General features: G+C 43.1%; 1 protein-coding gene across 6 annotated transcripts in view; it reads left to right on the forward strand.

Annotated features, from left to right (window-relative positions):
* Window positions 1–26,628, forward strand: part of ANO1 (anoctamin 1) — an 80,599-nt gene that overhangs the window by 30,457 nt on the left and 23,514 nt on the right. For 4 of the 6 annotated variants that reach the window (XM_021402674.1, XM_021402675.1, XM_021402671.1 and 1 more), the window contains 11 exons: window positions 7,334–7,512; window positions 9,305–9,628; window positions 11,536–11,634; window positions 12,732–12,883; window positions 13,973–14,027; window positions 16,229–16,280; window positions 18,836–18,901; window positions 19,401–19,456; window positions 21,391–21,432; window positions 24,593–24,657; window positions 25,253–25,387. In XM_021402674.1, coding sequence (XP_021258349.1) covers window positions 7,405–7,512; window positions 9,305–9,628; window positions 11,536–11,634; window positions 12,732–12,883; window positions 13,973–14,027; window positions 16,229–16,280; window positions 18,836–18,901; window positions 19,401–19,456; window positions 21,391–21,432; window positions 24,593–24,657; window positions 25,253–25,387 — 1,154 coding nt within the window. In that variant the 5' untranslated portion in view covers window positions 7,334–7,404. Of the gene's footprint in view, window positions 1–7,026; window positions 7,045–7,333; window positions 7,513–9,304; window positions 9,629–11,535; window positions 11,635–12,731; window positions 12,884–13,972; window positions 14,028–16,228; window positions 16,281–18,835; window positions 18,902–19,400; window positions 19,457–21,390; window positions 21,433–24,592; window positions 24,658–25,252; window positions 25,388–26,628 lie in introns of those variants that run through there. The other 2 variants (XM_021402676.1, XM_021402673.1) reach the window with 2 other exon arrangements.

Consider the following 26,628-nt stretch of genomic DNA (forward strand, 5'->3'; position numbering starts at 1 on the left):
TCATCTTAGTGCTCTCACTGGAACCAATTGCCTTACCTTGGAACATATGAAAAAAAATAATTAGCATCATAACTCTTCAAAACATATCCACTGGCATCCAAAGCAGACAGATGCAATTGGTCTTCCTTATGTAATGCACCCTCGTGTTCCCATGATGTGTTCAAGGATGTGATGTTGCAGGGTACGTCCAAGCAAAATATCAGCAGGGGCTTTGGAAGGCAGCAGTAACTTCTGTAAGAAAGAGGGGTACAGTCTTTAGTTCCAGTGTTTTGGTGAATCATGCCAGTGTTTCTCTTCTCATTAAAACTGGTTGAAACACGAAAATATATTGCAAAGATTGTTCGGTATATGTATCAAAGTAACTAGAAGGAGAATTTTGCTCATTTTGTCTGTTTTACTGTCAAATGCTATCAAATTACAGAAGTATGTAAATAATTTATAAAACTGTAATTACAGTTTGCAAAGAACAATCTGCTTTATACTTGAGCATGGCCTCAATGCTGCTTTTCCTGGAATAGCAACAGTAGCAAATCTGAAATATTTTTCCAGTGTCTGGTGGTAGAAGAGTAAGTGTGCTGGATTTTTCCTAATTTAGAAGCATGTCTGAAAACAGATGTACTTAATAAACCATGAAATAGTCGTTGGTAAATGAGGAAAAAAAGTGCACTTTGTCTTAGGTGGGTGTATGGGAAAAGGCTTTGTGTGTTTTTTGTTTTTATAAAATGTGGGATTTTCCAAGGCCTGCCTATCTTGGTAGGATAACTTCTGTGACTCCCAATAGGATTTTTATTTACCGGTCCTTGAAAATGCTGTTTCACCCCCAAAGGTTCATTTTTCTGTCATCACGTTTTTAAGGTAATTGGCTTTACGTGTTCAGATTTCACAGGGGTTGTATCAGATCAGGTGTGTTCTAACCTGGGGCTGCACACTGAAAACAGTGCCAATTAGTCTTTATAGACAAAAATAGAAGGGCAGAAATAGAAATGATGCCATAGTTGTCTGGTCTTCTTTTAACATGTTGCTGATAATAATAGATCAATAACTTTAAAGCTGGGACAGCCTTCTGGGAAAGCCGCAGTCCCATTCTGGAGAACCACTGCTGATCCAGTTCTGGGAAATGTGCCTGAGCCCAGGTTTCAAATAATCCTGCTGGGAGCGTCCTTTCCTTCACCCGTGTGACAGGGGTTGGTTTTCAGGCTCCCAAACACTGGATGCATTGAATGGGCTTTGCTGTTTAACTGGGAGTGCTAATGAAGTTATCAGCTTCAGATGTATGGAGACCACCTTGCTTTGGAAATATTTCTGTTCTGGGGAGAAGGCTGTCCTTGGAACCTCATTTTATTTCATTCTTTGGTTTGTTTATTTATTTATTTTTAATGAATTGGATCGTGCCTTCCTCTCTGTTCGCTTCATTAAGGTAATGCTCTGTACAGACCCAAGCTGTGGCCAAGTTCTAAAATAAATGCAGAAGCGCGGTAGTGGGCGAGTTCCAGGGTGTCCCACTGAGCAGGCTGCCACAGGAGATGAAAGGAAGAGGGATTCACATCTCGGGAAGATGTCAACACAGCTGAAAGTGGCCGCCTCGCTCGGGGACAGGTTGGCTGCCTCTTACAGCAGCCCTTTGCCTGCTCTGTTGGTGGCACTGGGGCAGTCTCCTGTGTTCTGAAGTGGTGCAGCCCGAGGCCACAGCTGGCCACCAGCAGATGTGAGGGGAGATTTGCATCACATGCTCCCAGATGTGGATCTAATCACTTCTCAACTCCTGGACTTTGAACAGAACAAAAGTTCAGGACATGTACGAGCGCTCCTTGGAGAGTGCAGCGGTTCCTGACCGGAATGCTGGGCTCTGGCCAGCGCCTCGTAAACAGGTGTCAGCCTCCCAAAAAAGCCCTCCCCACATGCCAGCAGCGGGTATCCTCGCTGGCGTGCCTGCGGCAGGATTTAGTGGGTCAGGAGGAATGACCCATAGGTCAGCAATGAGGCGCGCTGCTGGGCTGGCACGTCTGAGGCTTCCTTGACATTTGCCTTGCCTTATTTCTCCTGAGGACGAAGCAGGGATTTCAGGCTCCAAGTCTGACCAGCAAGCCTTTCAATGTGTTGGGTGTGGGATAAAGAAGAAGAGGAAGGAATGGGTGAGTTGATTGTGAGGACTTGTTTGTTTTCCCTTCCTAGCCCAAGGATTAACCTGTAGCTTTGAATTTGGGCAATATGGTAAGTAGAGAATCGGGTGAGGCTGTGCTAAAGGAGGATTCTGCTGCTAGGGGGCAATATATATTAAGCAAAAACACACTGAGAAGTTCTCTGTATCTGCTGGAGTTTAAAATAAAAAAAAATAAAAAAAATCTCCAAACAGAAAAATTCCAAGTATTTTGCTACACTGGTATTTCTTCTGCAGAAAAAGCATAGTGTAAACAAAATATGCAACATATATATATATATATGTGCAACATGCGTATCTATATCTATATATATCTGTGTGTATGTATTTCTATTTTTTTGTTGTTTAACGAATACTTGTGTGTGAGTGACTTTCTTTCCTCTCCATCACAGTGGGCTCACTGTCAGTTTCAGTGGCCACACACAGCACTTTTCCATCATAATTCATATGAAAGAAATGCCTTCAGTTTAAGGGATCTAAAAGTGTTTCAGAGGCTGCTGGGAAGAAGTGGTGCTCTGGCTCCTGGCCCTTTAAAACCTCAAGCTTGACAAACATATCCTGCACGATCCTCGAATTTTCTTTCCAAATTGAATCAGTACTTATATAAAGCAAAAAGATAACAATCTGGACACTAGAAAGTCTTAAATCACGTGGTCTTGTAACTGTCCTGCTTCTTCCTTGTTGAGGAAGAACTGGGACAGCTAGCTCAGATGTCTTTATGACTTTTTGTTCTAGCCACTTTCTTAAGCATACTCCCTTAAAAAAACAGAAAACAAGAGGAGATAAGAGATGGATCCGGCTGCATTATGGCTTTCATGCTGAGCAGTGAAATAGTTGTTCAGTTATTTAAATATACTCAGCCTTGTTTTAGAACTAGAGCCAGATGGCTCTGTAAAGCTGCATTGTGAGAATGCAGTTTTCCATTTAGCTTAATATTTAGTGGTAATAAGAGATTATGAGTATGATATTTATAAGGTAGTTGACTGACACCCTGGCTGATAGAAGGAGAAATGCATCTACTTCTCAAGCAGATTTTCATTGCTCGTTCACCTGATCACTGAAGTCCAGCGAAGGAAGAGGCATTGTCTAAATGCATACAGGTTGCAGCATAGTGTGCCAGATTTCTGTGGTAGAAAATTTGTTGTTAATTAGCGTTAAGAGGAGCTTGCCTGAGGATGTTTTGCAGCTGCAACTGAAAGCTGCACAAAGAAGCAGATGTTTCCAAGTATTTTTTAGTAATGTTATCTTGTTTCCTGTATTATTCGGAGTGAGAGACTCACAGGAGATTCAGGGGTAGAATTAATTGGAACAGAGGTACAAAACATGCACAGGTCCTTAGTGTTGTCTTTTCTGGTCTCGTTCACCAGCACTTGTTCTCCTGCTCTCATCTCTGTGTTCCATATAACTTTGTGTTCCAGCTGAATGAAGTACTTATACTGGAACAGCACAGAGCCTATTGCGCCTGCTCTGTACCAGCTGTGAAAAACAGAGGGTTCACAACAGCAGATGTAGGAATTACCTGGCAGTGCCCGTGCTAACGAAGGGAGATGTTCTGTTCACATGTGCCACCAACTAAGTACTTTTTTGAGCCTGGTTCAAGGATGGGATTGTAATTAGTATCTGACATTATCAAAATGGCTTTTCAGCATTTTGCACCCGTACAGAATACGTATGTATGGAAACGGATGAGGAGTACTGTAAGGTATTTAGTTATGTAGTATATATTTGGCAGGATTTTCTGTGATTCATACCAAATACTAAATAAATGACAAAATATCTAAAGGCAGGCTATAAGAAGGGAGGGTACAGACTCTTCAGCAGAGTCTGTTGTGACAGGACAAGGTGAAATAGTTTCAGATTAAAAGAGGGGAGATTTAGACTGGACATAAGGAGGAAGTTTTTTTTTTTACAATAAGAGTGATGAGGCACTGGCACAGGTTGCCCAGAGAGGTGGTGGGTGCCCCATCCCTGGAGACATTCAAGGTCAGGCTGGATGGGGCTCTGAGCACCTGTTCTAGTGTAGGTGTCCCTGTTCATTGCAGGGGAGTTAAACTAGATGGCCTTTAAGGGTCCCTTCAAACTCAAGTGATTCTATAATTCCATGATAATAAAGTGTGGAAGCGTTGGGTGGGTCTGAGTTTACGATAGCAGGAGTTTCTACTGTCTTGAAATCCATGGGGTTTTGAACACCATCGGCTATGGAAAGGGTGGGGAGATGGCAGCTGTTTATATGGCTGTGCTGAAACATGTCAAGCACTTTTTCAAGACTGTGCTGTAGTGCTTTCTGGTTAGTAATAGAAAAGAGTGGGTTAGTCAATGTTAGAAGGCAGCAAAGCCAGCAATTGTCACAATAATCCTCTTCTTTCAGCTCCTGACAAAGAGATTAAGATGTGACTGTAGCTGAATTAGGATGCCAACATGCTTTGTGCTTTTCATTTTGTGTCTGCTAACTTGCCATAAATAATTATGAACATGAATTTAGTTTGAGATGAAATTATTGTCTCTATTTAATATGATTAACTCAAAATACAGACTTAAGTTTTTAAAATATTGTGTCCTGTATCAAAAGATGTTCTGTAACAATGCTTTGACCTCTGCCAAATCAGCGTATGTGAACTACTCATAATCCCTGTGCGTTTGTAATTACCAAAGTGGGTTGGATGGCTTTACTTAGTCTTAAATCCTGACATCATCTTCAAGCACAGAAATCAAACTTCTTGTAATTAAGATTGTATCAATGGAGTTCTCACCATTTCACGTCTTTTTCCAGTAGTTGTAATAAACCAAAATTTCATGATTCATTGCCTACCTTAAGCTCTTGTTCTTTCAGATATTGCCAGGCTACTGATGCGTAAACAGAAATGTAAATATATGCTTGCGGACGGCTGATTGCTTGGGCTTACACAATAGCACTGAATCACCGGAGTAGGTCTCCTTGCTCTGCACTGCAGACTTAACAAATACAGTTGAGAAGCGCAGCAGAGCACAGAGAGTTCATTTGGGCTCACTGAAGCTTGTGGTTTTCCATTCCAAATATTTTTCATCCTAACTATGGTTTCTAAACTAGTGCTTTTCATTTCACAGACCCATTATATTTAGATTCATTCAGTCAGTAATCGACACTTCACTCCTAATGTTCTTTGCAATCTGGTGGAGTACCTAGGTTTTATTTTATACCTGTGCCAGAGGAGGAGGAAGGAAAGAGGAGTTCTATAGCATTTAAGCTATTGTTTCTACACAATTATTTCAGGCATTCTTCCAAATCCAAATGTAGGTAGCTACGTGTAGGAAGTTCCAAAAGTTGCTGTATTATTATGTGAGTATTTTAAAGCTATGAACAAAAAAAAAGAATACACAGCTGATTACATATCTGTAAATACTTGAGTATTCATGGAGTGTGTGTGTGTATATGTTGGGGAAAAACAGCACAGAAGTGTAGGGAATTGTTATCATCATGCTTGTTGCTCCCATTAGACAGCTGATTTTTGGGTGCATTTCTGTATTACCCCATAAAAAGATTATTTGATTATTACAAATCGTTGTTCAAGTGATTTGCTGAGTTTGAGGATCCTGTCCCAAGGTCACAAGAGTGATGTAGGAGATAACTATTTCAGAATTTTAAAGGAATGCCAGGAATAGCAGCACAGATGTGCAGAGATGTGGGTGTTATGTGCTATACGCATGAAATACATGAGGATAATTGCTGCCTAAGCTCTGTGCAAAGGTTATGATGTTAATTGGTCAGGAGTGGGGAGGATGTGGATGCCAGACATCAGATCTGAACACTGCAGTTCCTAGGAATGCCTTGACCACCCAGGGAAAACACGGAGCTTGTTGAAAGTTGCTTGGGACAGCAGATTTCCTAAGTACAGGGACTGAAATGAAGATCCATAAACTTATGGGAATTGCTATTTCCAGAAGAACATGACTGATAGTTCTAGGGAAGCCTTGCTTTCTTACCAAGCACGTTTCTCTTTATAACTGATAAGGCCAAGAAGCACCACACCTTCCTCCTGTGCTGCAGGTGTTGCCCATGCTAACTTCTGTCCAAGCGCAGACCTTGCATTTGACTTAGTTGAGCTTCACGAGGCCACACTTCTTCAGCCTGTCAAGACTCCATGAAGTGGCATCCCTACCCTGCAGCTTACCAGCCGTTCTCCATCCCATGCCTTCCACAAACCTGCTGGGGAATGCGATCTCCCCTGTCCTCCTCGCCATGCCACCCCTGAAGCTCCACAGATTTCAGACAGGTCATTGGGTATAGCGCAGCATTCCCTTAGGCTAAGAAATAGCTGGCTTAAACTTGATGTCTTTACTCACCTCACCCTAAAGTTAGTGGCAGCTCTAGGTAGGAAGGGAGTATTTTCTGTAAGGGTCTACTTCTGTCCAAGGCCCAGGGGCACTGTGCGTAATGTGTACGGTTTTGGTCAATCTCTGTTCCAGAGGCAGAGCATTAGACAAGCTGCAGCAACAGATTGTTGCAGCCTGGCTGCTAGAATGTGCTTCTCTGCATGTTTTTCTTGTTTGTTTTTGGGGAAAGTTAATTTAGTATCCTCTCAAGGCTAAATTCTAAAATTCTTGCTTTATCTTTGCTCCTTAGACAAGCAAGTCCTGCTCCCAAGTGATTTGGAAAAAGGCATAGCACTGCAGTATTTTGCTTCAGCATCAAAATGAAGCAAATCTTGGAAAACTTTGCCTTCCATTGCATGCGTAAAATGGACATATGCAAGCAACGGTTTATTTTTCAACAGTTCACCAGTTGTTAAGTTTGTAGTGAAATTTATACATGAAAACCTTTAGCCCACCTATAAAGTTAAATACTAAGTAGGAACAGTAAGGGTGTCTGACTGGATAGGACTGAGTAAACCTGATACTCAGAAGACCACGTAAGTGGGAATGGTTCAGCATATTCAGCAGTACATATGTACCTGAGGGAAAGTACACTTAGTTGGTGTGGCAGCACCAGGATGGGGATGTTGGGGAGCACTCCTCAGAGGAGGAGGTTGAGCTCAGGGCCACAGGCTCCCGAACCAAAGCAAGAGGTGGGTGGGAGCCCTGCACGGAGGCTTATTGGCAGCTGAGGGCAGGAACAGGATACGTCTCAGCTTGGGTGGCTCTGGGAGGAGCAAGTGTTGGGATTAAAGTGTCTTGATGAAGTTGTTCTTTTCCTTTCAGATGCAGACAGTGATTTTCATGGAGTGGATTTTCTGCCAGACGACCTCAGTGAGCTTCCAGACGAGACAGGAATGAGGGTGAACAAGAAATACTCCTGCCTACCTGCTGAGGAGAAGGGGATCCACATCATCAACATCCGAGCTATTGAGGATATAGGATACGATCAGCATGAAAGCACAGTGAGTAAAGGACTTGCCAGATGTGCAGCAGCTGGCATGCTGTGCTTTTTTCCTTATCTTATTCCCAAATGTTTCCTTTCCTTGGAAGCTCTGCCAGTCTTCCCCTCCCCTTTCAGGGGTGCAGAGGAGGCTGCTGCCAGACACAGCACCTGCTCGTTTGGTGGGCTTGGTGCTTGGGTGTGTGGGCTGGCAAAGGGAAGCAAGGGATCCTTTTTTTAACTCCTAGCCTAAAAAAGGGTTGGTTATTCTCAATGTAATCTGTCAGTAAGGCTGTGGCAACCTTTAAATCTCTGCCCACACTGAGCAGAACACAGAAGTGTCCAAAATTGCATGCAAAACCTATTGTTAGCAGAGGTAATGTTAAACAGTTCGTAGCATGCAGCAAAGGTTTTTTTCCCATAGTCAGATTTCTAGTGTCATTAATTGTGCTTTGGTTAAAACTTTTTACCAGCAGTTTTAAAGGAAGTTAGTAACATAAAAACACAGTGGGATTAAGAGGTGGCTGTGTCATAAGCGCATAAAAGTAAGTTTATTCAGGTGAAGGAATGGAGGTGGAGTGAGCTATGTAACAGACCTTGCTGGAGAAAGACTCACCATAAAAAGCAGTGCTTGATTCATTGTGCTTGTGCATAATTAGGGTTGAGTGTGGTGGAATGATTCTGCCAAGACTGTTTTGAAACTGTGAGATGCCCTTTCTTTGTCTCTTCTACAAGCAGAGGGACAGGGGCTGTGCTTGGTCTTGTCTGATGCACCTCTCCACCTCAGTGGCCTACAAGAATCTTGCAGTATTAAAGAATATTCCTAAAGGACTCTATTTACTTCTTTAAATCAGGACAGCAGGCTCCTTTGGAGTCCTTTGGCTCATCCCTTTCGCAGTGCAGCAGAGGTATTCTTATCATTAGGGAATGTGTTGAGGCATTTGTATACACAGTGCAGCAGACTCCCCTACTATGTCAGCTGGTCCTCAAGAGGGTCAACTTTTCAACAAGTTCAAGGAAAGGCAGAAATGAGTATCTGTTAGCACTTAGGTACGTCCCTATAGTTATCCTGTCCAGTTTTCAGGCAAATGTGTGAAATTGGAGCTATGTTTTGAGACTTAAGTTTCTCGTGTCCTGCAGCACTGCCCAGCCAACCTACGCAGCATTAGTTCAAGCCAGAAATAAAGCCCTTGCTACCCTCAGGTTGTGAGGCAGCCTGGAGTATTATAAGTGGGGAGGAGAGTGGTGAACTCTGCTAGCAAGGAGCCCGCTTCCCTGGCTGCAGTCCATGGGTATTGGCCTCGCCCGCTGCCCAGCTGGCTCCCTTCAGTCTGTATGGGGGCTGATCTCTTTCTCAGATGATACAAACTAGCAGCGATAGATAAAAGAAGTGAGAAGTGTTTGCACATGATATCCATCTATCTGTCAGAACCAAAACACAGATGTCCCAGATGGAAGAGGACAGATGATCTTAGTGGCAATTAACCCTCAGCGGAGACAACCAAAGCTACCCAGTAGCTGACTTATGAAGCAGTGTGCTGGGAATTAGATTAAATCCCAGTCATTTTATCTATTTACTTCTGGCCAATTAAATCCCAGCTGGCTATCAGGAAAATTGCAAGTGTTAACTTGCAAAATTGTTTTGAGTGAGTAGCAGGTGGGGGCTCCTCCTGTAGGCCTGTTGCCTGAGGTTAGGTCTTGGTGTGCTCTGGGCAAGTGGTTCTTGATACCAGGCCCTGGTCTGCTTGGTTCCCATTTGACTGTGTGCTAATTCTTCTTTTTCTTCTCTCCACACCCCCACTCCCTGCTTCCAGCTATTGAATTCCCTATCCAAAAATCCAGATGCTGACTGCAAGTATGGACTCTACTTCCGAGATGGCAAGAGGAAAGTGGATTACATCCTGGTATATCACTACAAGAAGTCTTCAGCTGGGAGGACGCTGACCAGGAGAGCTCAGCACAATGATGCGAGTGCCAGGAGTGCCAAGCAGGACCCGCTGCCTGGGAAGGGTGTGCAGATGGAGATGGGTGAGAGCGAGCCCCATGCAGACTGCCATGAAGATGACAAGAGGTTTCGCAGGGAGGAGTATGAGGGGAACCTGGTGGAGGCTGGCCTGGAACTGGAACACGATGAGGACGTAAGGAGCTGTTGTATATTTGTTATGATAAGGAGGATGGCTGGTGGGTAGGTCTGGGGAAATCACACATTCGTAGGGGTTGGAAAGGACCTCTAGAAATCATCAAGTCCAACCCCCTGCTAAAGCGGGTTCCCTACGGCAGGTAGCACAGGCAGGCGTCTAGACAGGTCTTGAATATCTCCAGGGAAGGAAACTCCACCACTCTCTGGGCAGCTTGTTCCAGAGCTCCATCACTCCAACAGTAAAGAAGTTCTTCCTTGTGTTAGTATGGAACTTCCTGTATTACAGTTTCTGCCCCTTGTTCTATTCCTACACTCCACCGAAAAGAGTCCGCCTGCGTCGACTTGACTCATGCACTTCAGATATTTATAAACAGTTATGAGATGCCCTCTCAGCCTTCTCTTCTCCAGATTGAAGAGTCCTGGGTCTCTCAGCCTTTCCTCTTACGGGAGATGCTCTGGGCCCCTCATCTTTGTAGCCCTCTGCTGGAGTCTCTCTAGAAGTTCCCTGTCATTTTTGACAGCCAGAACTGAACGCAGCCCACAACTGGATACAGTACTCCAGATGTGGCCTCACCAGTGTAGAGGGGGAGGATCACCAGGGCAACAGGCTGAGCTTCTCAGCCATCACTCATGATGGCACGTGCCTTACTTCCACGCAGCTTGTTGGTGTGTTATCATAGCTAGAGGCGAGGCTTAGATGGCTGTAAACAGCAATCAGAGGTTGATGGGTTGACGGTACGCCTTGGGTTGGGTCCACCGGTAATTCTGGCTCTGGCGAGGAATATCTGATGCAGACAGTAAAATTTTCATACCTTGGTGCAGCCTCTGGAGAATTGTGTTTGTGCAAGGTGCTCTGCTAAATGCTCTGGTTCAAGCACGTGGCTCTGGGTTGCGGTTTTGCTCTTTCCATTCTCTGATGTGAACAGTACAGCCCTTCACCTGTACCCTGAAAGCAGCATACTCTATTAAAAGGCCATCAGACTGCATGAAAAAGTGATGTGTGTGAAGTACTGCCAATGTGTGATTAGTAGAAATAGCTGCAGTCATATTAATTTCAAAGAAAGCTATTACAATTAACTGATCCATATGCCTGAAATCCCCATGGGAGAGGGTGAGTGTGTTGGTTTTATTTACAGGATGTAACAGTTGACATTAAACATCTAAAGCAGAAATCAGTGTTAAATAAATAAACCTGCCACCTCTAATTCACAAATTACAGGTGAGGTTGATGGTACAGCGTGAAAAATCTTCCCATTCTCTGTGCCTGTGTGAAAATACGAATCGCTTTGTGTCAGGTTGTAGTAGTGAGTAGTTTTGTTCATTTGTTCATTAAGTCACTAAAATGCTCTTCAGGGAAGTAAATGCAAGGATAGCTTGGAAATATTGGCTGGTTGGAAGGCTGGCGGTTAGTGATGTTCTCTGGGTAATTGGTGGGTTTCTGGAAGGCGGGCTGGGAAGGGTAGCTGTCCCTTCGTGCTGCAGCTGTGACCCTGTGGGTTCTGAGGAGCCCCTGTGAGGCAGCAAGGACCCCACTCAGCTCCACTCCTTACAACGCGTGGCATTTGGCCATGTGCCTATGAATCAGGTTTACCTGGCTTAGCCTATATTTGTGTCTGTAGCCATTAGCTTTTATTTCCCAAACAGTTTTTATCTTTTTATCTGTTTAACCTAATGGTGATTGTTCTGGAAGACAATAGCATTTCTGAGTCATGTGTTATATCAGCTCAGTGCAGAGAGGTGCCCAGTGATTGTCCTGTTGTTAGAAACTACTCAGCTCAAACAAATGAGCTGATAGTGTTGGCTGTAATGGACTTTTCTTTAAATGTGGATGAAACAGAAGGGGGAAAATATTTAGTTCCCTCTCACCAGTAACCTTTTCTCTTGTGGTTTTTTTTTTTTTTAAAGACTAAGATCCACGGGGTTGGATTTGTGAAAATCCACGCACCGTGGAATGTTTTGTGTCGAGAAGCAGAGTTTCTCAAGCTCAAGATGCCCACAAAAAAGGTAAGTCCCAATTTTCCAATTTTGTTTTCTTTTTTTCTTGGTGTTTTGTTTCCCCGGCTTGGAAGGCATTGTTTAAACATATTCTCATTGCACACCTGGCAAATATACTTTCATTCCCATAAGCGTTTATAAAATAGTGAACTAATCTGCACAGCCTGGCAAGGAGGACAGTGTCCGCCTAGCACTTAACAAGAAAGGTAGGAGAGTCACAAAATTTCTTGCTTGGGACAACAGAAAGAGTAAGTGGAAGCAGGAGTGGAAGTCACAAACTTCTGGCTCCTGCTGTTGTCTGTGCGCAGTGTGAGTGATTTCATGCAGTGCTTTACCCTCCCAGCATGTTTTAAAGGAGGTTGCAGTTGATAATGAAATGTATTTGTACATTTTGGTGGTTTCTTTCTCACCCAAAAGGTTGAATGACTAAAAAATGAATGTACTACTTTGTACTCAGTAGTCTCACTGGGTTTAGGTGGCTACTTACATACATCATCAGTCATGCTTGCAGGAGTTGGGACTACTCTACCACGAAATAAATTACCTCTCAGAATATTTGAAATGTCATTAAAGATGCGACGGTGTATTTTCATCGTGAGTTAAATTCTAAGTCATCCATGATGGATCGCTACCTGCTCAGCGAGAGTAGCTTAGAGATGGATTAATATTTAAACATACTAAGTGCATGTCCCAGACTGCAGAGGGAAGTCTGTAATGGAGAAAGAGACACTCTCAAAGCTCAGTGCCATTTATTACAAAGCTGAAACTACATGTTTGGTTTGGATTTTATATCAATCCCCATTATTGCCTCACTTACCACCAATTTTAGTCAGAAGCATAATTAGATAAAAAGAGAACTGCAGTAGAATAGTGGCTTCACTGTTATGGAAGCAAAATATCTTGAATAATCTTTCATTATATGGAAGAGGAGAAAATCCTGAAAGCTGCAGGATATTCACCGAAAAGCCCCTGGTGCTACAGGGTGAGGAGACCATTTCTGTCCCTTGCTTCTTTGTCCTTTTGCACTGAGGAAATTGTACCTGTGAGTGCATCTCTGTGAACCAGAAAATGATGAAGTTTTACCGTTCTTCTGTTTGGCCCCTCAGATGTATCAAATCAATCAGACCCACGGTCTTCTGAAAAAGATCAACTCGGTAATTCAGAAGATAACGGAGCCCATCCAGCCCAAGGTGGCTGAGCACAAGCCGCAGACGGTGAAGCGCCTTTCCTACCCCTTCTCCAGGGAGAAGCAGCACTTGTAAGTGGCCGCAGTGTCAGCAGGCCCGGGTTGCTCTGGTAGTGGCTGAAAAGAAAATGAATGTCAAACAAAACTTATAATGTCGTTTACAATAGTCTTTTTCCACATGAAATGAAAATGCTCGGTAAAATTTGTTGGCAGAGTTGTAGACTGATAATGGCAAAGATAATTCCAGTCATCCAGTATGGGCAGCTTACATGTACTGCAAACCAGGTCTTGTCTTGTAAGTGATACGAAGCCAGTGGTAGCAGTGGACTGGTAAGAGTAGCTGTGGATGTGGGCGGAGGAAAAAAATCATAAGGTGGGGCCCAGCCAGAGTTTCATTTGCCTTGGATTGCTTTGCTGCTGCTCTTCCTTGGCCAGCATCCCAGAGGCAAAGCTTTGAAGAGTGTGTTTATGTGTGTGCCAGCTGGAACAAATACCAGTCCTAGGGCAGTATTTCTTCACTCTAGATACGTACATTTTTTTTTGTTTTTTTTTAATTAAGGGATGTGGAACACTAATGGAGTTGTGTATTAGATTCACATGCCTGATAGTGGGGCCAGTCGATGTATGTGACTTTTGATGTATTCTTAGACTTGCAGGAATTATATTTTTGTATGTACTGTATGTAGGATCTTCTTGCAGCAAAGGAGACTGATAGCTCAGAGAAAGCCCAGAAGATGCTCCTTAGCATGTGTTTGGAAATGCCTCATGATATTTGCAGAGGCGGCTGTCTTCAATGAGACCATCTAGGCATTTGCTGAATGAGGGAAGCCAGAGTGCTCTTACAGGTTTTGCAGGTACGGGCGAAATGTAAAGATTGTTAGGAGAAATGTAAGGCCTGTAGCAGGCAGGAATTCAATTAAATGAGCGCCAACAGCTTCTTTTGTGAGGAAAAAGCTATAAATATATTAAACATGTCTTTAAAATGCAGGAGTTGGACTTTCTTTTTAATGAGGTTTCTACAAGCTGCCCTTTAATGTTAGCTATGAGAGAACCCCAGGAGAAAAGAAAATATTGAAGGGGTCAACAAGAGCAGGAAATTACTGTGTGTTTTCGTTTGTTTTTTTTTTTAACATAATGGGCTTCCCTCTGATCTTTTAACAGATTTGATTTGTCTGACAGAGATTCCTTCTTTGACAGCAAAACAAGAAGCACTATAGTAAGTAGTGTATATAAATAATTTGTGGTGGGCAGTGCCTTAGTCCTGGTGTTAATAGCCCCTTTGCTGGCTTTAGGACAAAGCCTATTGCAAGTTTGTTCCTCTATACCAAAGGCAAGAGATCACCTGTGACATCAATTATTTATCCAATATGTTTCCAGCTTTAGCCTGTATGATAAGTAGTGTTTGTTGCTAACAGATTGCTGCCTTTTGGGCAACGATTTGGATCTTCTTTTTGGTTCATGGTGAAAGTGAGGCATGGTTTCCTAGTAGGCACATCACCAGGAGGGAACAGATTTAGGTTCTATGTTGCACTTACCTGTCCCTAACTATGCATTACTCTACTGCAACTCTACAGGCTTCAGCAGCTCCCTTACAGAAGTGAAGCCTAAAGCAGGAATAAGATATTGCAAACTACATCTGAGTAATATCTTGTGACTTAGAACATGAAATAAAAAGGAGAGAAAGTGTGTCCTCCTATATAGTCAGATATTAAAGGGATATTAAAAGGAAAGCCCACACAGCATCCAGGGCTGTACCAAGCAGCAGTTGCTGCAACAATTCTGCATAATGTGGACTCCTTGTGCCCTCCTAGGGCTGCCAGTCGGCACACTGGAATGTGCCCATGGCATGCTTTTATCTTGTATTTAACATTAGCCCTTTGGATGCCAAGTGGTTTTGAAAAGAGTTTATACCATGTTATAGCTGCCCTTTAATGCTACAGTGATAAGGGGCGTAAGATACCCAGCTTCCCTTCCAGCTTCAGAATCCCAGTGTGCAGCCCCTGTGAGGCAGTGCCCAGTGCAGGGCTGTGATCTGTGCACGGGTTGCCGGGGCTCAGGGGGTTTCATGGAGGCAGGCAGATGCAGCAGCACGTGGAAAGAAGAAGACTATAATTTAATTGGCTTACGTGCAATAAAACATTCCATTCGATCTTGGGGGAAAAAATACATAGCTTCTATGTGCAGACTTTCTATTACATGTCTGTACAGAGAGTTAAAAAAAAAAATCTTTGCAGGTATTAATAAGAAACTTGAGGGAGCAGGTGGAGAATTAAAATGCATGATGAGAGCACCTGTGAAAGGCAGCCAGGCACAATGGCTCCATGGGTCAAAGTGAGCAATAGGGCCAGCCTTGGTGACCAACCCAGCAATGGGCTCAGCAAGTGGAGCTAACAGTAGGGGCTGAGAGGAAGAGGAGGATGCGGTGGGCTTCCCTAAAGCCCCTAAGAAACACCAGGCGTATAGCAATAATGCTGGCTGTGTGTTGCTTCATTTGAAATCCCTGCAAATAACCTGATAATAAAAGGTAGACTGAACAGTGCCCGGCATCATCTTATCCTGCATGCATTTCTCTTTGTATTCTTGTTACTTAAAGTTCTCTCCTGCCTTTCCCATATGTATTTTTAAACCACAGTGCAAATATTGACCCTCCCACCTACTGCAAAATGAACAGGAATCCAGTCACTCCCTGTGAGGCTTTGGTGAATAGAAAAAGCTGAAGATCTTGAACTTATTTTAAAAAAAAAAACCTGCACATTGTGTAACTGGCCATCTCTCAGTGACAGCTCTTTAACCCCGGGGGGACTGAAGGGCAGCGCTGGGAGGAGGGGCAGCCTCAGGTGCCCCTCATGACCCGGGCAGGCAGCGACTGTGCTGCTCGCCCCTGCAGAGCTACCAGTGCTCATGTTGAAAAATGCAGGCTGACCTCCCCTGACATCCTGGCCCCACGCCAGTGTGCAAAGGTTATTTGACAATAAATGAAAACAATCGTAAAACAAATATGTCTGTTTTGCCACCAGGCTTTGAAACGTTAAGGTCAAACTGTTTCTTCTACCTGCTTGCTGATAGCTGCCGCACGTGTGCAAGCTCGTGGGGCCAGAGGCAGTGAAGTCTGCAGGGCACTGCAGAGCATGGGCAGCAGGGTGGATGGCCTGACAGGAGGGAAATGTAATCCTGTCCCCCTCAAATAAGCAGCAGTCGTGGTAACTGGCCAGCAGGCTCAGCCTTCCTCTCTTGTACTACTAACTACATAAGGAAATCTTGAAACTCTGATGTGCTGAGCATGACAATTTTTATTAATGAATAATGGCTTCACCAGTGTCTTGGTTCTGCCAATACTTGTCTGAGCTGTGCACAGAAGGATTGTGCTTTTTGCTGGCGATATCCCAAGCAACTGTTTCTTTTCTTTTTCTTCTACAGGTTTATGAAATTCTGAAAAGAACAACATGTACCAAAGCAAAATATAGCATGGGTAAGGAACTTAATTGAGGTTTAAGATCGATATTGTTTTCAGATATTGAAAATAATGGCAAGCTGCAATTGGCTGTGGAGTTTGGGTTTTTCCCCTGCTCTCTAATTTGATGTATGTGGATATAATTGTTTTATTTGGAAATTTAATTACTGTAACTATTTGGATTTTTTTTTTTCAAATGTGAATCTATAGATTCAACTCTAAACAAGACGTGAGCATGTAGGCCCTTCAGATGTTAGTTATGACCTTTATGGCAGGACTGGAAGGTGATCTAAATCCAGGGGTGACACAAGTTCTGTGGTGGTTCAGTTTATCACTCATGCTAGTGGATGAGAGCAATACCATGGACTTCCATAACTGCCCTGAAACGTATGGGCCACTACATTCCTTTGCAAGGACTTGAGTGAAACGCTGGCTGCCTAAATCGCTGTTACAAGTGGAAGTGAGTTCAACCTGAGGCCAACCCTTCCCTTGGCCCTCACAGCAAGTATGGGTAAAGTTCATGCTGTCACAGCCAGCAGTTTAAAGATTTCAACCCTAAGTCTGGTGCTCTTAAGAACTGAATTCCTAATGCAGGTAAACATAAATTCAAACATTGTGAGGCAGAAGTGGTATATTGTTGTCTGGGGGATCAAAGGTAACAATGGTAAACCAAATTATATAAAATGGAAGGCTGTATTCTCTCATATCCTGTCTTCTTAACAGCTGACAAATAGAAACATATTTGGATGAAAAAAAAATGCATGAACGTGGGAGCAGGTATTTGATAACTGTTGGAGTCTGTTACAGCATTTATTTATCTACAAGCAGCTACGTAAAACAATGGGAACTTGAATTACAGGTAGTTCTGTTCAATATTGACCCATCAGCTGCCTAGAAATCCATCAAATAATAGAAGAACAACTATACCAGAAGCAATTTCCATGCTTGGATTTTATTGTTGAAGTAACAACATACAATGTATAATTGTTGAGTCCTTGTATACACTAAATTTTCTTGGTGTTCAGCCAATATTAACAGAAGTTCTATTTCCCTGTAGCATGGGAAATCCAAGTTAATATGTGACTTTCAGGACCCTTTTTTGAGACTGACACCAGATCATTTTCAATGGAAATCATGTATGTGCACTCTTGAAGGGAGAGGATCATGGAGCTCAGTTTGAGTTCTTACCTTACAGTTGGTTACTCACTTGATTATTTGTTATTTTTGTTTATCCAAAAATGGGAAACTAGTTAGAGATTAGCTGAATAGGGAAGAGGCTAAAGGAAGGTAAAGTGTTAGGATGCTTGGATTGTTCCTCTTCAGTAGACTGGCAAGGTCACAAAGTATACCCAATAAAAATGTCATTAGGCCCGCGCATCCGAGGGTATAATCAGCATAATTCAATTGGGTTCTTTGTGTTACAGCACTGGAATGCTGAGTTACAACCCAGCAAAGGTTGCAAATGGATTTGAGCAAACACAGATAATGCTGCTACACTTCTGTCCAGCAGGAAAAGGGCAGCAACACAGTGAACACTGCAGTCTTTGTTATTCATTTTGCAAATTTGTGAAAATGTGAACCTGTCTTAACTGTTAAATACTGATATGTGGGAGGGTATTATGTAGCTCTTCAGTAGTACTGCCATAAAAGGATAATTTATCTGTTCCCTAGTTGTTTGTGCTAGAAGTGTGGAAACATTTGCAGACGACTCATTGCACTGTATAATTTTAAATATGACTTGGAAAATAATGAAACTACAAGATACTAAATGCTCCTAGAGCAGTTCCTCCAGCTAGTGCTCAGTAAAACTATGAGTGAATTTGCTATTATATTAGTGAACTTGAAAAATTCTTTAAGAGCAATCGAATAACAGCTCCCAAACCTGCAGTGATCACTTGCTGGTTCATGCTTGCTGTCCCACATGGGGTAGCAATGAGTGGATGGTCAGCAGGGAGCATGCTGCAGCACATAATTTTTCCTCTCCTCTCCTTTTTTTTTTTAATATAGATTTTTTGAGCTCTTTTGAATTCTTTATGATGCCAGAGATTTTTTTTGTTAGCCTTGCATGAAGAGATCTGCTTGGCTTTGCACCGACTGACCTGAAGTAGCTCTGGTTCCACAGCCAAGGCCAGTTGGTTGAATCACCAGCCATAACTCCATGAATAACGTGGCACGCTCGGATGTGGGCACCCCTTCATCACTGGCAGCAGCTGTATGAATGGCAGCAGCGTGTGAGAGGCTGTGTGTGCACTGCAGCCCTCAAGGGCCCTGGTTTGGCCGAGTGACCTGTGGGATAGAGCACCACAAAATCATAAAGGCTGGAGAGGTCACTAAGATCACTTAGTGACCATCATCCCATACCCATGACAGCTCTAAACCGTGTCCCTCAGTGGGCATGCCCTTCAGCCCTGTGCTCACACCTTCCCCAGCTCGGCCTCGCTCCAGCCCTGGTGAGGGAGAGGTACCACACCCGAGAGGGCAGAACCTGCCCCTTGTGCCCCAAACATTTTGTAGATGAAGCATTAACTGCTTTCAGGCTCATGCATGTAACTAATAAACGGATGTGTAAACAGGGAAAGGAGAGGGAAGAAAGAAGGAAACTGCCCTTTTAAATAAAAGACGAAAATGTGGTAAATATGGTAAGTATTACGCCAAGGTCTTTGCAAAGGCTTTCCCTACAATTTCTCTAATCAATCTGAAATCTAGATTCAAAGCTCTGTGTGTATGCTGAGTGTGTATGCGTGTTCTCTTATACCATCAATTCCAGCCATATTCTTCTTGTGATTGAGCCTTCTGCTACATACTTTCAAATCTGCAGGCTTGCCCTTAAATCAAACTGACTTTTCACAGAAAATGTAATTTATTATAATGACTAATTTCAAGTCATTGGCTTCTAATTCTTGATTCTCAAATATATATGACTTCTTCTTGCTCTCTGCAGTTTTCCACTTCATAAAATGAGTCATGTTTAATAACCTATATGATTAAAAATGAAAGTACATGGAAAGGAATGAACAGCAGAAAAATCATTAGCTGACCAAATGGCTGTTATTTTGAGGGAAACCTCCAGGAAGCATGATGAAGTGAGACTGTCTAGCCTCAAAATTGTAAATAACTATTATGTCTTTATTTTTCAAGGGATCACCAGCCTGCTTGCCAATGGAGTTTACAGTGCTGCATATCCTTTGCATGATGTAAGTGATCTTGGAATGTATTTTCCATGTCTTCTGTCTGACACCAAGCAGTCCTTAATATGTAATGTATTAATGGCATCATCCCAAACATTGGTGTTGGGAGCACAACTTCCTGCTTGCTTGTATGATGACTGCAGTAACATCTGCAGGCTGTTTCCATCACTGTGCTCACCATTAACGAATTTCCCGCCTCTGTCCTACCGCTGATGATCCTAAGTGATGTCTTAACATAATAGAAGAGTTGTTTCAGTGACTTAACAAATGAAACTGTTCTGTTATTTTCTGCCCTTCTGCTTCCAAAGTTTCTGGCATCACTGGCAGGATGCACATGCGTTTCTTGAGCACAATGGGGCTCATGCCCTGATCTAAACCTCCCTGTTGTCACCATAGCAGACAAAGAGATGTCTGTGACTGTGTGTCTTTATGATTCATTGTCACTTCAGAAAAAAAACCTAAACTAAGACATGACACAGTGTACTTCATGAGATGCTAAAGTGTGTTAAGCCATAGTGTTCACTGGGACAGAGAGGACTGGAGGGAGATGGGGAATTCAGGTGGTGCCCATACCTGAGCTGGGGATCCTCTTACTGTCAAAGAGTGTGATGTCAAACCTAGACGTGCTGGAAAGAGCCCAGTGGGTGGCTACCAAAATGGTGAAGGGACTGAAGCACCTCTCCTTTGAGAAGAGGTTGAGGGAGCTGAGGCTGCTCAGCCTTGAGAAGAGGAGGCTCAGGGGGATCTCATAAACATGTAAAAATACCCAAAGGAAGGGTGCGTAGAGGATGGAGCCAGGCTCTGCTCAGTGTTGCCCAGTGCTGGGACCAGAGGCAGTGGGCATGAACTGGAGCACAGGAGGCTCTCTCTGACCATCAGGCAGCACTTCTGTGTTGGGTGTGTGATGGCACAGGTTTCTCAGAGAGGTTGTAGACTCTCCTGAGAGATCTTCAGAAGCTTCTTGGACACGGTCCTGGGCACCCTGCTCTGGGTATCCCTGCTGGAGCAGGGGTTGGACCAGATGGATCCAGAGGTCCCCTCCAATCCCAGCCATTCTGTGCTTGTGTGAGCCAGAGGCACACAGCAGCTGGGTGCTGGTGACACCTTCCCTTGGAGGGTCATGGCAGGGCTAGAACTGACAAACCTGCCCTCAGTCAGGCTTGCAAAAAGGCCTGGCAGATGTCAAGAGGACATCGCAGAAATACTGCTCATGATGCGCTGGCTGCCTAAGTGTCTGGAGAGTGCCAAGATCAGTGCAGGCTGCCCTGTGGGGAATGTGTGAATGAAGCTCGCTGTCTTAGTTTTCTGCCCTGTTCCCTATGTCTCCAGTGTTTTATCTCCAGGTAACAGCAATCACAACAGGCCTGTCATCTGTCCGATGCTTATCACGAACATCAGGCACTCATAAGCTACAGTGATATCACTTAGAAATCCAGAACGGTTAAATAAACTTCTCTGCATGTACTGGCCCCACTTCTTTAGATAACTACTGATAGGCTCTGTTTTCAGTAATTTATTTATTGTCTTCATTTACTCCTTTATCATACTTAAAAATAGCTCCACAGATCTAATCAGCCCTGAATGTTTGGAGACTTTGGGTACAGTTCAGGTCTCTCAGCTGCTCTCTCCTCTGTCAGGTGGCCTGAGGTGAACCCCAAACACTACGGAAATACCGCATCCTTTCCCTTGACATTTTTAGGCCACCTTTATCACTTATTCATTCCTTTTTCCCCAGTGATGGACACCATTACTCTTTCTTAATGTGCCCAATGACAAGAGACAAAGTGTGCTATGACAAATGAACTCCTAAAATGCAGCATTATTTTACAGATTGCTTTTCTGGTTTTGATGCATTAAGCGAGAGGGGTACATGGGCATGCAGGTGGCGTAGCAGCTCTGGGTGTGACTCACTGAATGACATGAGTTTTCTTTCTTTAAAGGGTGACTATGAAGGTGAAAATGTCGAACCCAATGACAGAAAGGTAAGTGGATGGAAAGAGGTTAACAGACTTGCAAAAGTCCCAGCCTGAAGTTACTTGCTGGAATCTGGGCATTGCCAAGATTTCACGCGATGTAAAATGCCATGCAGTAGAAGTACGTGAATACTTTCTAACTTTTCGGTTTGCCTTCATGTGGAGCACATTATGGCTATGCATAAAATGCAAGCTTAGTAATGATGCATTTCTTACCACATCAGCAAGTATTGACAGCATTTAGACATAACTCCTAAAGTTAGGGTGCTGTAACTTCAGGTCTGCACCAATGAGAATTTGCTCAGCTACCTTCAGATATCCATACCCAGCACAAACCCTGCTTTGTGCCAGAGCCACTCATGCAAAGATGCATTGCAGTCTTAGTGGACTGATGTGCTGCTACTCTGGAGCACAGGGTTAGCGCCAGGCCAGAGGGTGAGGGAGTCACCAAAAACGTAGGCATGTCAGCTACTGGGAAGGATAAAGACTGGCTCATTCCTCAGAAACACTCATTTTTAATTTTCATTTAAGCTTTAATGTGAAAAACATCTAGAGATGGCCCTGTGGATGTATGCTGTTGTACTGTATCCCTTTTTGCATAAGTCTGCAGCATAAATTGTTTTTAGTGTATGTATACTGAAAAATATCTGTTTAGTAATTGTTCTGAGGGAATACTTCTCATCAGAAAATGCAAATATGCCTACACCTTGCAGAAATGTCAGTTTATTGAATTTGGAGTGGAAGTTCTGCACACTGGTGACTGTGCTCCTTTGAAGCACATTAGCTCACTGTCAATGTGGCAAAACATTGCATAGGCTTGCTCCTAATCTCTCTGCTTCAGAGGAGGAGTTAATGAATTTGAGTGCCACATACCTTGGGCTCCTACACTAGCAACACCTGCCTTTGCCTTTCCAACTTGTTTCACAGTCACACTTCCATGAGGAAAAGCATGGCTCAGGGTGTAGGAGAAGCGGGTCTCAAACCCTCAACATTGGTCTTATGAAAATAGGTATCCAAAATGAGAGGTCTGCTGGGCCTAACATGCAAATGACTCATCAGGAGACAGCTACTGTTGATTTCCAACCCCTTATCCCCCCTTGATTTGTGTTAAAAATACCACATGCTTATCATTTCATCATTGAGCAATACATCCCTCAAACAAAAATGATCAAACATGGATGAAAGTCCGTGTTTTGTAAAGCAGCTGGATTACCATCTTTACTACTAACCTCACAAATGCACTTATTTCACAAGTTCACTGTCTGTTTTGAAATGTTTACCTTGGCTTTTGACTTCTAGTTCCTTCAAATAATCTTTTGGTGTGCTTTGGCACGTCTCTTCTGGTTTCTTGAAGCTTTCTTTAATCTAATCCAGTGCTAGGCCAGGCTGTGCCTTTTTTACAACAAAATTAAATTTGAGACATAGAAATGAAGTAAATATTTAGGGATAGCTCACTGATCTTCTATAATCATGTCTTTGAAGCTGTGCCTTGAATATCAAGCTGATAAATGTCAGGATAAATGAGATAATTCGTTTGTACTTTAACTGCAAACTTGGTTTGAAGTGCCGTACAAAAGTGAAAAATGACACTGATGCAAAATCTCCTCCATTTAGTGTTTCCTGATAGGCTTGGCCAGATTAGCTTACTGAGGAATCATCTCATTTCCAGCACTAACTTATCTTATTAAAAGGAAGTAAAAAAAAAAAAAAAAAGAAAAAGTTTCAGCTAGTACACATGAATGTTGAAGTGTCTGAATCATTGCATGTTTCCCAAGCACAGGCAGCAGAGCTTAAACTTTTGGAAAAATGGTTGAAAGAAACCTGCAGCAAAATAAAAATCACGCATGCAAGAATGCTGATTTTTAATAAAAACCTGCCTTTCAGATTTCGCTCTCTGCCTTAATGGTTGTAAGGTAACTAGTAAAGATGAATTATTTTCAGGAAAGAAGGGAAAAGTCCACTTTTATTTCTGACATCACATTTCCGTAGAAGGAAAATCGTATTTTTGAGTGATTCAAAAGCACAGTGGGGCAGTTCAACTTGGAAGGTTTGACCAATGATTTGGCAGGAGAATTGCTAACTACTCTAGAAACCCTGTTGTCTCTGCGATACGATGCTCAAGGTAGGGCTCTCTGTGGGCAGTGGCTGGAGTGCCCACCTGCCCAGCTCTGCTTTGCTGCAAGGAGCGTGGCTGCGTGTGCCAGGCTTCTCCTGCCACAGTCATAGAGCCTATAGACTTGAGCAACAGCATCCTGCTTGGGCTGCTCTCCTAGGAAGTGGTCTCAGAAATGACCAACAGAGTATCTCCTTGAAATATTAGTGATTTGTTCAGTAATGTACTCCTTATCTCTTGTAACTGGGTTAAACCAAGGAGACAAGCGGAAAAGGAAGGCATGAATTCAAAAGCATGTGTAGACAGAGTGGTCCCCTTGTCCCAGGAGAAGCGATGGTGATGGTACAGGTGGCCAGTGAGAACAGTTCTTTTTACCCAGTATTTATTGGACACCCTGATTTCTGGTTCAGTCTGTTAGCTGAACTAAAAATTAGACTGGAGAAGCACTGTTGATAGATTTTACAAAGTAAAAGAGAAGTTGAAGGTCTCAGAGGAGCCTGTTTTTATGAGGGATTCAATTTTATAAGTCATTAATGGGGATCATTGTTCTTCTTGGCCTGTGTCCTAACCAGAAGGATGAGTGGAAATCATCACGTTCTGGTAGTTTAAAGCTGAGCGTCTCTTAAATGTGGGCTTCAAGGCACCTCTGCATAGGTCCTCTTGATGAACGCTGAATATTTGTGCAGTGGAAAAAGAACCCACTTATGCTTTTTTTTTCTGTCTTGTAACTCAAAGCATGTTCATCTTTCACATCTGTTCTGCTAGAGTCCTTCTGCAGATCATAAAACCAGGACTGCTCCCCCCATCTCTGCTGAAGTTATCCATCAATCCTGTTGCTGAAGAGCCTTTTAATGTACTAGAATTCATCACTGCATTATAGCATGCCAGATCATCAAATTTGCTTTTAATACTTAATGCAGACCATGTATATTGGCAGATCTGAGTTATGTGTTGAAACCACAAAGAGGTGAGACTCGATCACAGCACAAGCACTGCAAAGGAGAAGTCTGCCGTGTGTGTGGGGCTTCAGCTTTCACCTTCCTTTCTCTTTTACAGCTCCTGTGTGAGGAGTGGGCAAGCTATGGAGTCTTCTATAAGTACCAGCCCATTGATCTGGTGAGGTGAGAGCCAGCCCGGAGCGCATGTTCTTGCTCTGCAGCCATGCGTGCCAATGCCCTGCAGCGCTTGGATCCTTTGGAGCTACCCCACAGGGCTCCCAAGGATAGGCAGCTGTGTATGTGCGCATCACCTTGCCCAGCAATTGTCCCACATCTGCATCTCCAGCCAGCCTGGTGGAAGCCAGGGGAGCTAGGCTGGGCAGGGAGGAGGTTTATGTGGGATTTCACTGCTTTCAGTGTGTTTCATTCACTCTTCGTAAGAGTGCAGACTCTCTGGAGCAACTGTGTTACAGAAAATGAGGGGCTTTGGTAAAAGGAATAGCTCTCAGAACGTCCAAAGATATCAACTTACACAGCAGAAACACAGGAAAACAGTGTCCAGTTGGACTGACTGGCTTTCATGGTGCCTGCATCACTGGATTAACTCCATGCATGAGAAAGAGAGTCCTCTGAGGCGAAAACATTCCCACAGGTCATCAGATCTTACTTTCTCCATGCTTAATCCAGCTGTGATTCATAATTTTAGCCATGTTATATTTTAAGAAATAGGAAACATTTTTTTCCTCTCTCTTTTTTAAAAATCTCTAATGTCTTTCAGAAAATACTTTGGAGAGAAGATCGGACTATATTTTGCCTGGCTGGGAGTTTATACACAAATGCTTATTCCAGCTTCCATTGTAGGGATTATCGTTTTCCTATATGGCTGTGCAACTGTGGATGAGAACATACCAAGGTAAAAACAAATTAAAAAAAAAAATACACAGCAGATGTTTCTTATTTGAGACAGAATCTGAAAATAAAATGTTACCTGTGTAGATGCTTTGTCACTAATACCTAGAGTGAGCCCAGCTGGAAACTGTGGCTCCCGTTTCTCAGGCTTTTCCTCATGCCTCCTGCAGTGCCCTGTCTGTGTGTGCCATGGCATCCCCAGGTCTGGATGCCAGCTGGCACTAGCCAGGGTGCAGTGAGTGCCCTCTGCCCGTGTTCCTCCTCACATCCTGCATGTTCTGTCCTTTGGGAGCTGTGCTTGAAGGGGGTGGATGAGCTCTATGTGGTGGGGGAGGCTGCAGTCCTACAGGTTCCTGTTCCAGTAAGTGATGGAGATCTACCAAGCGCTGAGCGTGGGCACCAGAACTGCAACATGTCTTAAAATCATTAGCAGTTATTGTTAATATTACTTGTTGAGCTGCACTGATGTACTAAAATTAGTTCTTGGCTGGTTGCTCAGGTGTAGGTTTTTTTTCTAATGCAGATCATTATGTGAAACTAACAAAAGGCTGCTGATGATAGGTTTTAGTGCTCCCTTCTTAAAATGCTGAAAAGCATATTGTGTGACATAAAGATAAATCAAGAATATATATGACTAAACTAAGCAATTGCAGTCAGATTAACAAAATCGTGATGTCCCACTATTTTTAAATTTCTGTATGTTTTGTTATTATAATAATTATAAAGCCCTATGATTTTGTATTATCTGCCCTGCATGCATCATCAGCTGTAGATGAAAATTACATAGTTTGTACAACAACCAAGAGCGGTGATTAACAAAGCAGATTAATGGATATCAGAAAATAGATTTTTTTTTTTGTTAAGATAGCTTTGTACTGCTTCCAACAGTGGAAGAAAGTCAAGGAGAACATTACTATTGCTCTTCTGCAGATGGAGTCCAGAGAAGTTAAATTTGTTGAACTCCAGTCTCTTGATACTCAGCACTTCCCTTGTACTTTATCTATTGCTGTGGTTAGTATTTTAAAATAAGTTGTTTTTTTTAACAATAATATTCTGTAATAAGAAGCATAGAGCCTTATGCATCTCCTTTTTCAGCCTCTACGTTAGCATCGGTTATGGACTAAGTGGCTCACTAGGCCAAGAGAGGGAAGGACTACGAGAGTAGCATTTGGTGCTCCTACAGATTAGAAACAGATGCTGTGCCGAGGAGTGTGGCACAATAGAAATGACCATCAGAGCATGGAT

Source organism: Numida meleagris, chromosome 6, assembly GCF_002078875.1.
Source record: "Numida meleagris isolate 19003 breed g44 Domestic line chromosome 6, NumMel1.0, whole genome shotgun sequence".
Classification (NCBI taxonomy): domain Eukaryota; kingdom Metazoa; phylum Chordata; class Aves; order Galliformes; family Numididae; genus Numida; species Numida meleagris.